Source organism: Culex pipiens, chromosome 3 (assembly GCF_016801865.2).
Source record: "Culex pipiens pallens isolate TS chromosome 3, TS_CPP_V2, whole genome shotgun sequence".
Lineage (NCBI taxonomy): Eukaryota > Metazoa > Arthropoda > Insecta > Diptera > Culicidae > Culex > Culex pipiens.
In genome coordinates, this window is record NC_068939.1 from 123,484,357 (window position 1) to 123,496,760 (window position 12,404).

The 12,404-nt window shown below is 47.8% G+C and overlaps 1 protein-coding gene across 1 annotated transcript; it reads right to left on the bottom strand.

Moving 5' to 3' along the window:
- Positions 1 to 686: 686 nt before the first annotated feature.
- On the bottom strand, positions 687 to 7,174 carry LOC120413000 (uncharacterized). Its single transcript, XM_039573650.1, has 3 exons — positions 1,805 to 7,174; positions 1,129 to 1,284; positions 687 to 1,058 (listed from the first exon to the last, which is right to left on the bottom strand). Exons 1-3 carry the CDS (start codon positions 7,172 to 7,174, stop codon positions 687 to 689), a joined length of 5,898 nt encoding a protein of 1,965 aa, XP_039429584.1.
- Between the last annotated feature and the right edge of the window lie 5,230 nt (positions 7,175 to 12,404).

Sequence of the window (12,404 nt, forward strand, 5' to 3'; positions counted from 1 at the left end):
GTTTCAGAGGAATTTGATAAAACACTTTAATACCAAAATAATACCAAAATGTGGTGTTCGACCATTGACAAATTCTGCAATTTTGCAATATCAAAACAATACCTTAAATTGGTATGATACCACATTTTGCTCTTGCATAATCCTTAAGACAAATTTTTAAGGGTCCAGGAATACCAAAATTTGGTATTGATACCAGAGAAAGGTATTATTACGCATTTCCCTTGTTATTTACCCATGCTCGGGTAACTGAGCCGGTCGAGTATCGGCAAGCAACTTAACTTTATTTACCAAACGTAAACAGATTGAACCCGTCGGGCTCTCCCGTACGGTCACTCTTCTCTCTAAAACATTCTCTCTTCTCTCACGGTTCATCTTGAAACCGATCTAAAATATAGGGCAAAGGGCGCAAATTACAATTCAGTACCATTTCCAAACATGCCGCCCGCCTTGAAACCTGTGGTTTCAACCATTTCAAAAAATCTTCTACCTTCTTCTTCCACTAATACTAATTAAATACATATCTAACACTCTTAGGGCTAACTTCACAACATTGCGATACGATCAATCAAATTTCTTCGACTGCGGGTGTAAACAAACTGCTGCCATCGTGGAGTGAAAATCGTGGACGACGCAGCTGGATTGTGCAGCAATTCTGCTTCTACTGCAACTCTGCTCCCTGCATCAGGTCACCTGCTGCTTCGGTGCTGCCGGTGCAGCCTTGTCGTGGGGGTCGCCGCCGAGTAGCGGTCGTGGTGGTGTGGTTGCTGCCGTTGCAGCCTCTGCTTCGCGTCGTCAGCATTCGCCATATCGCTGGCCGTGTGCTGACCTTCTGGTGCAACCTTGTGCTGCGAATCTTCGGTGTGGGTGGTCGCATGCTCCAGCGGACCACGCTCTGCTTCGGGTGGGACAAGCTGTCGACCACAGAGTGCACACGGTTGGGGTGCAGGTGCATCGGTTGATGCCTTCTTCTTCTTCGTGCGGTGTGCCATCTTGTTGATGCTGTTTCCGTTGCAGGTTTCCTCGGGGAGAGATTTACTGTAGTATTCTGGTGGAGATTTCTGTAAAACCGGAACAACTTACCTAGCCAGGTAACGATGATACTGGGCCCGCAGGCCATAAAGGTGTTACGCTGGTGGTGTGTTGTTCGGCGGTGTTCTGGTCGTCGCTGTGCTGTTGTTGCGGACGAGGATGCGTTTTGTGCGGGTGGACTTTCGGACGTCGATGTAGTTGGTGGTGAGCCTCGGACAGAACTTGGATGTAGTAGGTGTATGTAGCGTGCGTAAACTGGAACAACTTACCCCACCAGGTGAATTCTGGCGCTCGATCCGCAGATCATCGGTGAATTCCTGGGGGCGTTGTCCTTCGCTGGCTTGGGATGTCTTCGACTTCGTACTTCGTGGTCGTCGGGGAAGTCGATCGGCGCATGAGCTGGCCAAGCTCAATGCCGAACGAGCAGCCGAGACCGACTGGCAGGATCCATGGGTCCTCCAGTGAGACGTGGTAGCGTGGGAGGATTTACTACCAATGATAGGGTGTGATTAACGACATGACAACATACAATCCCAAAACCAGGTGAGCGCCTTGCGCGCTCAGCTCGGGCAGACAGGTGTCTACCGAGTAGAGAGACTGGATCGCGTCCAGTGAACTTTCTTCTACGACAACTTAACATGCACACATACATCCTACAAACACCAACATAACCTTCGAGAATGGATGACGCAGGAGCGTCGGGGTGCACAGCGAGTGCTTAATCAGACGTCGATTGATTTAATTCTTGGTTGTCCCGAATGGGAAGCGCGCAGACCTTCGAGATCGCTCGATCGAAGCGTCCGGTTGCCGTGCGAACGGTCACAACGCGCACGTTGCCGTCCGTTCCGCGAAACACGTGCAGTACTCGACCAAGTTTCCACTTCTGGGGAGGCGCGTTTTCGTCCTTGATCAGCACCATCGTACCAACGGCGACGTTGTTTCGCTCCTTCGTCCACTTCGTCCGACTTTGGAGGTTGGACAGGTACTGCGTACTCCACTTCTTCCAAAGTTGCTGCGTAAAACGCTGCGCGTTTTGCCACATTGCCAAGCGGTTTTGTGGCACTCCTTCCAAATCTGGCTCTGCGATGGCCGTGAGGGGACGCTGGATCAGGAAATGCCCGGGCGTTAGCGCTTCAAAGTCCTGCGGGTCGTTACTGATCGGCGTCAACGGTCTCGAGTTGAGCACAGCTTCGATCTGCGCTAGGGCAGTTAGCATCTCGTCCATCTTCAGTACTTGCAGTCCGAATGTCTTCTTCAGGTGAGTTTTGAACGACTTGACCTGCGACTCCCACAGGCCGCCAAAGTTCGGTGAGCGTGGTGGAATGAAACTAAACTCGATCCCATCTTCCAGCGCGGTCTTCGTGACGACATCCTGGAACTGCTGCTTGTAGAACAGCCGGTGCAGCTCCATCAGGTCGTTCTTCGCTCCGACGAACGTGGTGGCGTTGTCGCACTTGATCTGCAGCGGTTTGCCGCGGCGTGCCACGAACCTTCTCAACGCTGCGATGAATGCCTGGGACGTCAGGTCGGAGACTAGTTCCAGATGAACAGCCTTCACAGCGAGACACACAAATACGGCCACGTAGCACTTCACAGGCTTCGCCCTGCGATTCGGGTAGCTGACGAGGAATGGGCCACAGTAGTCCACGCCCACGTGGAGGAACGGCGGCGCTGGATTCACTCGTTCAGCAGGCAGATCCGCCATGATCTGCTCGATCACCTTCGGCTTACTTTTGAAGCAACTGATGCATTCGTGGATGACCTGTCTCGCTAGGCTGTGGACGTTGACAGGCCAGAACTTCGAGCGGACGCTCGCGATAAGCAGCTGTTGCCCTGCGTGAAACAGTCTTTCGTGGAAGTACATCACTACCAGTCGAGTGAACGGATGGTGATGGTCCAGAATGAGGGGGTGCTTCCGGTTGGTCGAGATCTTCGCGTTCGAGAGACGACCACCGACTCGCATGACGCCATCCACCAGTTGTGGGTTGAGGCGTGCAATCTTCGACGTTGGGTGGACCACACCATCGGCCTTCAGGCAATGCATTTCTCCAGGGAAACATTCTTCTTGCAACAGTCGAACCAAAAACAGCACAGCTTCTTCTATTTCTTCGGATGTCAGGAATCCAAATCTCCTAGCAGCTCGATTCTTCGGTGAAAGGTTGAACTTGGACCTTTGCAGCCAAGTCACCAAGCGTACCAACTCCATGTACGAGCCACACAGTCCAAACAACCAGTGCGGAGGTCGCACTTGAGTGGGAAATGCTGGGGTGACACGTTCTTCCAGTATTTCTGGGTCGAAGTCCGCCAAGGACACACGTTGTGTTCGTGGCCAATTCTCCCGATCTTGAACGACCCAGCGCGGCGCTTCGTAGAAGTCGGTTCGGTACTGTAGTAGCGCCGGCGACATTCCTCGCGAGATGATATCTGCGGGATTCTCTTCTCCAGGCACGTGTCCCCAGATTGCGTTCCTCGTGATGTGCTGAATCTCCGAGACCCGATTTCCAACGAACGGCTTCCAACGTGACGGGGGTGACGCAAGCCATCCAAGCGTGATCATCGAGTCCGTCCAGCAGAACAACTGTGCAGCTGGTAGAATCGACTGCACCTTCTCGTACATGTGGGACAACAACAAACCAGACGACAACTCTAAGCGTGGAATGTTGACCTTTTTCTTCTTGCGCTTCAGGTTCTCCATCGGAGCTACCTTGGACTTGGCCAAAAACAGTCGACACGTGACAGAACCGTCAAGCGCAGTGCAGCGAAGGTAGAGACCGGCACCGTAAGCTCGCTCTGAGGCGTCACAGAAACCGTGGATCTGGATCTCGACGCAATCGGTGCTGAACCCAATCCAGCGCGGCACCTTAATCGTTGCGACCGCCATCAAACTCATACGATAGTCTCTCCACAGCTGCTGCAGCGATTCGTCGAGCGGTACATCCCAGTCGCTCTTTATCCTCCACAGCTGTTGGCAGATTATTTTTGCTTGAACGACCACCGGAGCCAAGAAACCATCGGGATCAAACAGCATCGCAGAGTCCGAGTGGACCGTGCGCTTCGTGATGGGGGACAGTTCCGACTTCCATTGTGGGAGAACGAAGCAAAACATGTCGGTTGACACCTCCCATCGTAATCCCAGCGTCTTCACCGTTGTTTTCGCAGGATCGATCTCGAGCGTGCTGCGCTCGTCCTTCAGGTGCTTCGGGAGCCGCTTGAGCAGCTCTGGGCAGTTCGAGTTCCACTTCCTCAGCGTGAACCCAGCTGAATCGGTGACCTGCCGGACTTCCTTCATCAGCGCACTTGCTTCTTCGATGCTGTCTGCGCCAGACAGCATGTCATCGACGTAAAAGTCTTCTTGGATGACGCGAGACGCCACTGGATGGCTTTCCGCGCAATCCTCTCCAAGCTTCTTCAAGCACCTGGTAGCGAGATACGGAGCGCTGGACGTTCCGTAGGTGACGGTCGAAAGCTCGTACGTCTTGACGGGCTCGTCTTCGTTGTCTCTCCAGTAGATGCGTTGCAAGCGTTGGTCGGACAGCGTCACGCGAATTTGCCTGTACATCTTCTCCACATCAGCGATCAACGCGACTCGATGCAAGCGGAACCGTAGCACGGTCGAGAGGAGATCGCTTTGCACGACCGGTCCTACCATCAACGCGTCGTTGAGGGACACACCACTGGAGGTGCTGCAGGATCCGTCAAAGACCACGCGCAGTTTAGTGGTCGTGCTGTCGGGTTTCAGAACTGCATGGTGCGGCAGGTAGTAGACGGGGCCTTCTCCGCTGTCCTCCTTCACTTCTCGCATGTGCTTCATGAGCAGGTACTCATGCACAAACTCCGTGTACATGAACTTCAGTGCGGGATTCGTCGTGAACCGCTTCTCCATGCCGATGAACCGCTTCATCGCCATGTTTCTGGACTCGCCCAGCTTCTCGATGACTCGTTGCTTCTTCGGCAAGGTCACCACGAATCTTCCTTCTGCGTCTCGAATCGTCGTCTTGTTGAACAGCTCTTCGCACGTGGACTCTTCCACAGAGTGGGTGCTGTTGACGTGACACGACTCCAGTTCCCAGAACCTCTCCATCAACTCCTTCAGGTCAACTGTTGAGCTGACGTAGGTTGCCGTGCGTGGGATACTGGGCGACGATGCGGGAACCTTTCCAGAGATTATCCACCCAAGCACAGTCTCTTGCAGCGTCGGACCGTCCTCGACGATCTTACGCCGACCAGCAGACAGCAGATCGAGGAAAAACTCAGCACCGATGATCATATCAATGGGACCAGGTTCTCCGAAGTGCGGATCAGCGAGGATGATGTCACTGGGGAGCATCAACTGGCTGACGTCGACCGGTGTGGCGGGTAAATCACTGGAAATCTTCTGCAGCAAGTGGAACCGCATTTCCTCCGAGAACGACGAGATCGTATCCAACCGCGGCTGGATCTTCGCACGTACGGCCTTCAGCGACGTCGCCGAGCCGTTTCCGATGCCCTGTACTCTCAGTACGTCGGGTGTTGTCCGGAACTTCAGCTTCTTGGAAAAGGTGCTAGTCATGTAGCAGAACTCGGAACACGAATCAAGAAGTGTCCGAGCGAGCGAATAGTTTCCGAACTGGTCTTCAACACGAACTACAGCCGTAGACATGAGGACTTGGCGGGACAGTGTGGGTGCATTTTGTGCGGGGAGGGATGCCGCATTGAGGGTGGTGGAATTGCGAGAGTCTGTGGGTGGTGGTGGGTGAGTGTTTCGAGAAGTGGATTGGTGCACGGGGTAGGAACTTGTGGTTGGTTGGGTGGAACTGCTCTGTGTCTGGCCTTGCTGTCTCGTGTGTTGTTGTTGTCCAGCTGCTGGGGGTCGATTTTGCGTATTCTGAACGGAGGATCTTCCTTGACGAGCGCCAGCAGGTGCCGGCGTGTCATAATGCAGCAACGTGTGATGTCTAGCGCCGCAGCGGGAACACGAACCACGAGAACATCCATCGGCGTAATGACCAGCATTCAAACAATTCCTACACAGCCGACGACGATTTACTTCCTCCACACGTTGAGACACAGACATGTTTCTCAGCTTGCTACAATTGAACGGCATGTGAAACGTCTCTCCACAGAACAGGCAGCGCCGTTGTGACTGCGAGGACGTGTGAGCGGTTGAGATTCTCGATCGGTTCTGCCGTCCGTCTCCTTCGCTGGGCCGGTTGGCCTTGATCGATTGCAGCACCGTACACTGGTCACGCAGAAACTCGATCAGAACGTCGTACTTCGGCACAGCTTTCGAGTTGTGGTGCGATTCCCACAGACGCAGCGTGGCATGATCCAAACGCGCGCAGAGCATATGGACCAGGATAGTTGACCAGGCTTCCGTTCCTTCGCCAAGCTTCTTCAACATCTGCAGGTTTGTCTCGAACTCACTGATCAGGTGAGACAGACCGCCGAAACTCTCCTTTCGCAGTGGCTCGATGTCGAAGATCGCGTCCAGGTACGCCTTGACAATGAGCTTGTGGTTGTCGTACTTCTTCTCCAGTGCTTTCCAAGCAACGTCGTAGCCTTCTGCGGAGAAATCAACCGACAGGATCTCCAGCTGTGCCTCACCTTGCAGAGCGGACCTCAAGTAGGTGTACTTGTCGATGTCCGGCAGCTGCATGTTGGAGTGGATGAGGCTCTTGTAGGTGTCGCGAAACGGGATCCAGTCCTTCAGCGCGCTGCTGAAGTTGGGCAGCTTGATGTCCGGCAACTTAATGCGAGAGGTCGACCGATCGAAGCAGGATTCGTTCAGGTCAGCGGCAGGAGTAGGCTCAACCTTGACTGGGCGCAGCGCGACCAGCTTCGCCTTCACCACGAAGTACCTCTCCTCGACGTCACGAAGAGCCTTGTTGTACTCCATCTCACGCTGAACCACCAGATCAGCCAACCGCTTCTTCCGAGCCTCCTTTGACTCTCCAACAACTTCGTCCTCATCCTCGTCGTCGATCATCGCTTCGATCTTGCGGCGCACCTTGTAGAACTTCCGCATGGCCTCCTCCAAGGTGTCCAGCCGAATCGAGATCTGGTTCTCGTGCTCAGCCTTCTTGTACGCCTCAACAAATGCTCCTACACCGTTGATCGAAAGGATTAACTGCCGCTCCTGCTTCTGCAAGTCCTTCAACTCGTCCATCCTTCACCGCCTTCACTCACCGTTGACCGCCAAAAATCTGGAACACTGCAACCGCGAACACCGAAACGATCGACTCGACGTTCTACGTGACCCGATTGACAGTGGGGAGAGACAGCCAAGGTGGAGTACCAGCAGTGGACAGACCGACAGAGAACAGACCAATTCAGGGCTTGCGCAGGAAACAACACAAACCACAACCCCAGAAATAAACGCTCTTGCGTAGAAAAAATCCAACTTCTTTATTAAAAAAAACGCTCGAAACAAATCCTCAATCACTCAACCCAAAATGGCACACACCTCACAAACGCACACACACACCTCATGCACCACATGCAACCCAAACACTTCCTGGTACGCTGCAGATCCTCCAGGAACCTCCGGTGACAGCGTCCAGCACACGCAAACACTCTCCTTCACAGCAGTCGCAGCTTCCGTCCGCCAGCCGCCGTAGACCAGGAACGCTTCAGCTGCTTCTTCCCGTCAGCACCACCTCGCAGAGCAGTAAAAAAGTGCAGCACAAAGCCGCAATAAACTGCGCGATGGCGCCAACTACCGCGCACTCGCACTGTCCAAAATCGCGATGGCCACTATTCCGCGAACTGGCCACTTTTCACGCGCGCACAACACTCAAGTCCTTCCACTTCGGGCCGGCCACTTCGATCCGGCTCGAAGGACCAATGTTCCGGATCGAGCCCTTCAAATTGTGGACTGTATTGCGGGGGAGTTCTTCTGCTCGTCCAGAGCACACACGCAAGAGGTCAACGACCTCGCACCAAACTTTCTTCACCCGTAGGCCGAATAAAAACACAAGTTGTTGTGCGGAACAACTTTATTGCGCGACAAACGAACGGTACAAAGTACGCGGAGTTCTACTGAACTGAGCCGGTCGAGTATCGGCAAGCAACTTAACTTTATTTACCAAACGTAAACAGATTGAACCCGTCGGGCTCTCCCGTACGGTCACTCTTCTCTCTAAAACATTCTCTCTTCTCTCACGGTTCATCTTGAAACCGATCTAAAATATAGGGCAAAGGGCGCAAATTACAATTCAGTACCATTTCCAAACATAGAGTAAGATGTTACAAAAAGACTCACGAAAAATGCAGGATGGAGCAACTCACCTAAAAAAATACAAAAATCATTTACTGAAACTGTTTTTTTTTTCAAAAGTGCTCTAAACGTCAAAATTTTCAAAAACCGAACACGAGAGTCGATTCTCCACACAATTTTACATAAAAGTCTCCATATTGACCATTGTCCTAAGTCCAATCCTTGTGAATATACAGCGGTTTTAAGAATAAAAATGTTGAAAAAATAGGTTTTTTGATGGTTTTTGACAATTTCTATATGACAGACTTAATTTTTCAGTCTCGAAAATATTTTTACCGGAAAGCTCGTCCAATTTCCCATAAGTTTGTCATTGACCACATTTCAATTGGATGTATGGGCTTACAGATATAAGGTAATTACATTGCTCATAACTGAAAACAATATTTTTTCAGTGTAGTATAGTAACCTGCAAGCCCATACATCCAATTGAAATGTGGTTAAAGACAAAAACAGTTTCAGTAAATGATTTTTGTACTTTTTTAGGTGAGTTGCTCCATCCTGCATTTTTCGTGAGTCTTTTTGTAACATTTTACGCTATTTTCACAAAAATTTTGAACGAAAAAAAAATCTTGGGCTCACCTTCAAATTTGACTTTTAAACTAAAAAATCAAAAAATCACATAAAAGTGGAGTGTTTTTTTCTTTCAGTGTATTTTTTTCGGAAAGACCGTCAAATTTCCTACAAGTTTGTCTTTGACCACTTTTTGATACGATGCAACGGCTTCGAGATACAGCAATATTTTAATTACGAAATACAAAAATATTTAAAACACTTACGCCATTATCAAATGTCATTATCGAGTGTAACTGGCTCGATATACACAAAAATGGCTTATATGCCTAGGATAACATGTCTACAAAGTTTCATTGAAATCGGAGAAGGTCGGGTACAACCGATTCCCTATTTGACATGGAATTGCTCGTAAACTGTTTTGCTACAATTTTATTGATTCGAGAATATTTTAAAAATTTCATGATGCAATATGACAGAGGATTGGAAACTTAGGTTAGGAACCTTTTGGGCAATAAATAATTTGTATCCTGATAATCTATTGCTATGTTTCCTTGCCAAATTGCACAGTAAAAAGATTTCTATTTGATCGTATTGGGATTTCCAGCTTGGAATTTGAGGTTATTTAAAAAAAATGCTAAAAACCTTTCAAATTTAGTTCGGAAACATTTTATTGTGGGTCAAATATGTAATTAGGAGTCACTCAAGGCATATTCATAAGAAATTTTATGGATTTGTACATGAATTTAACAATTTTCTGCGACTATTCTGAAGACAAATTCGATGAAAACGTTAAAAAAAATCTTTTAAAAAAGTTGATCTTACCCTAGAAAAATAAACAAGATAATTGAAGTGAAGACTCATCCGAACAGCCTTTTATTTTCTTCTACCAATATTTCAAAAAACCAATGGTCATATTTTCAATGAAACATTTGTAACATTTTCTGTTATTTTCCAAAAAATGTTTTAATATTTTGAAAACAACTCAAACATTTGAATAGGGCGTAATATTGACTATTTCACCTTTTGGTCCTTTATTTTGTCCGTACTTTTTTCAATGGCTCAAAAGTTATCAAAAAGTTTGAAAGTTAAAAAAACGGGTTTTTGGAAACCGATTTTTTTGTGAAAAATCGGCAAAATGTTTTGTTTTTCCATGTACCATTTTTTTCTGAATAGTCCTCAATACCTACACCGAAGACACCAAACCAATCAGAAAATCCCTTCAAAAGATACAGATTTTCGATCATTTATGTACCATTATTGTATGGACTGCTGTCAAAATTGTATTTAGCCTTGTAATGACACAAAAATGCTTCGTTGATCATAGTGAAGGCTTCCAAAAAGTTTGAACCGTTAAAAATATAAATAAAGAAATGTTCTTATGGCAATTAGATTATGCTAAAATAAAATTCACGGTATTCTGAACAAATTTTAGTCTTTTTCACTAGTAAATATCATGCATTAAAAAAATTAATTCAAAATCTTGTGTAGTTGATACCGTTTGATTACAAATTACAAACTTTTTTAGCAGAAGTAATTTAAATTTGATTTGGACCGTTGCAAATATTTTTCAAAATTTATGTTAAATAAATCCAAAATCATTTCTTAATCATTCCACTGACTATGACTATACGCGACCACTGCTGCTCCCCAAAACACTTGTCAGCACGCCGGCGGGTAGCCGTTTCATTGTCGGCCACAAAGGAATTGATTTGACGTGCCTTCGGGGCGGCGTACTTTGGTCCGGTCGGCAGCTTTGGCAGCCGGCAGATGACTTGACACCTCCGGGTTGGGTTGAATGAAGAAGCGACCACCACCACGACCGACCATCGTCAAAATAAGGTCGATCTGGATGAGTGATCGTTCCGTCGCAAGTGGGGGATTTGGGTGCTAATTTTAAGCATTTTGGGAATATGTATTTTCGATAGGTATCTCTTAAAACTGTTCCCTCTAGTCTAGTAGGTACTAGAAAATGCTGAAAAGGCACAACTACTGCCAATCGGTATAAGAAATGGCAATTAAATCAATTTTGTTTACCAATTGAGATAGCCACAACACGATGACTGAAAATGTTTATTCTAAGTCACAGACTGCAAAAGTAAGCAGTTTTGTTCTATTTCATTCTTCCTTCGTCAGTCTGCCAGTTGCAAGTTACCACAAGTGGGTGTAGTTCGTGCCCAGTACTGTATTTAGTTTTTCTGTAAGATTTATTTGATTTGATTTTGCTGTCTTTAAAAAGAGTGTTAAATGGATAACTCTCCAAACGGTGCAAAACTAAGGCCTATCAATTTGTTTACCGACCAACTAATTACGGATATGATCAACTGTAGAGTGAACGAAACAAAAGGAGATAATCCAATGAATATGACAAGTTATACCAAAACTAAACAAGTGAAAAAGACAACAGTGAAAAACATTGAAAATTGTGGAGCAAATCCAAATGGTGCCAAAGGAAATGCACCCAAACGGCATCGTGAAAGAAGTTTTGTAAATTCTCAAAATAAGGAACCACAAACGGCAGGAAATCTGCCGAAAGACTGTCTCCGACAGTGCGGCAAGCTGTACAACGCCGACCGTACTCAGTATGTGAAACGTCGACAGGAAGTTGACGGTGGTCAAGGGAATTTGCTGTACTCTGCAAAGTTCAAGGAAGGTGGGGTGATGTGGAAGCTGCACGGAGAAGCGGGACTGTTGACATCGTCCAACGAGTACGTTGCTCAAGTTACGGTCAGACAGCTGGAAGAGCTGGATTTGGCGACTACGTTCAACAGTGCCAAGGGAGTTCTCAGGAAGAATCTGAAGGTGACAAAAGTGCTGCTCGACGAGCTTCTCATCGATGTCGAGAAGGTGAAGCAATCGTGTGATGAGTATTTGAAGGGAGTGTTTGCCAATACGATTGATAACGTGCAGAACGCCGAGGACCTGTTTCAGCTGGAAAGCATTTTGAAATCGACCAATCAAGATAGTCAGAAAATGTTGACCTCAATCAAGAAAAACACTTTTATGGCTGAACAAACGAAGCAAGTACTCATGCGATGCTTTGAGATGGAGTCCCGGCAAACAACCAGAAACAGGGTCTTCAATGTGATCAACTCTGTTTTGGGAGGTTCAAGGTCTCGAAGCTGTGTTGATATTCTACGTGAAAATGTTCGATTTGGAATTGAGTCCCACAAAGCGAAAGCATTGGAAATTGCTCCTGGCATCATGAGGGTCCACTTGACCATGTTGCAAGGCAAAAGTGTCCTCTTTGTGACGAGATATGATATGAAGCTGTTTTCGGATATGATCAACGCCATGGACAACACGTTGGTAAAAACCATGATCCACGCCTTGGTCGATCGATACTTCCAAAGAATCAAACAATTTTCAACGAATCAGCTGCAGGCTGTGCTGCCCTTAACGAACCAAATCTTTTTCTACCTTTGCAAAAGTGTACTCGAAGTTAGTGATGAAATTTTAGCAACGAAACCGTTTCTAAACAATATTTTACGAAATAACGCCAGTATATTGTATTACGAACCGACAAAGGGCTGGAAACAGATCATATCAACCACTCAAAAATCGTCATTGTTGGACAAATGCCTTGATCATGAACTGAATCTACTGCTTA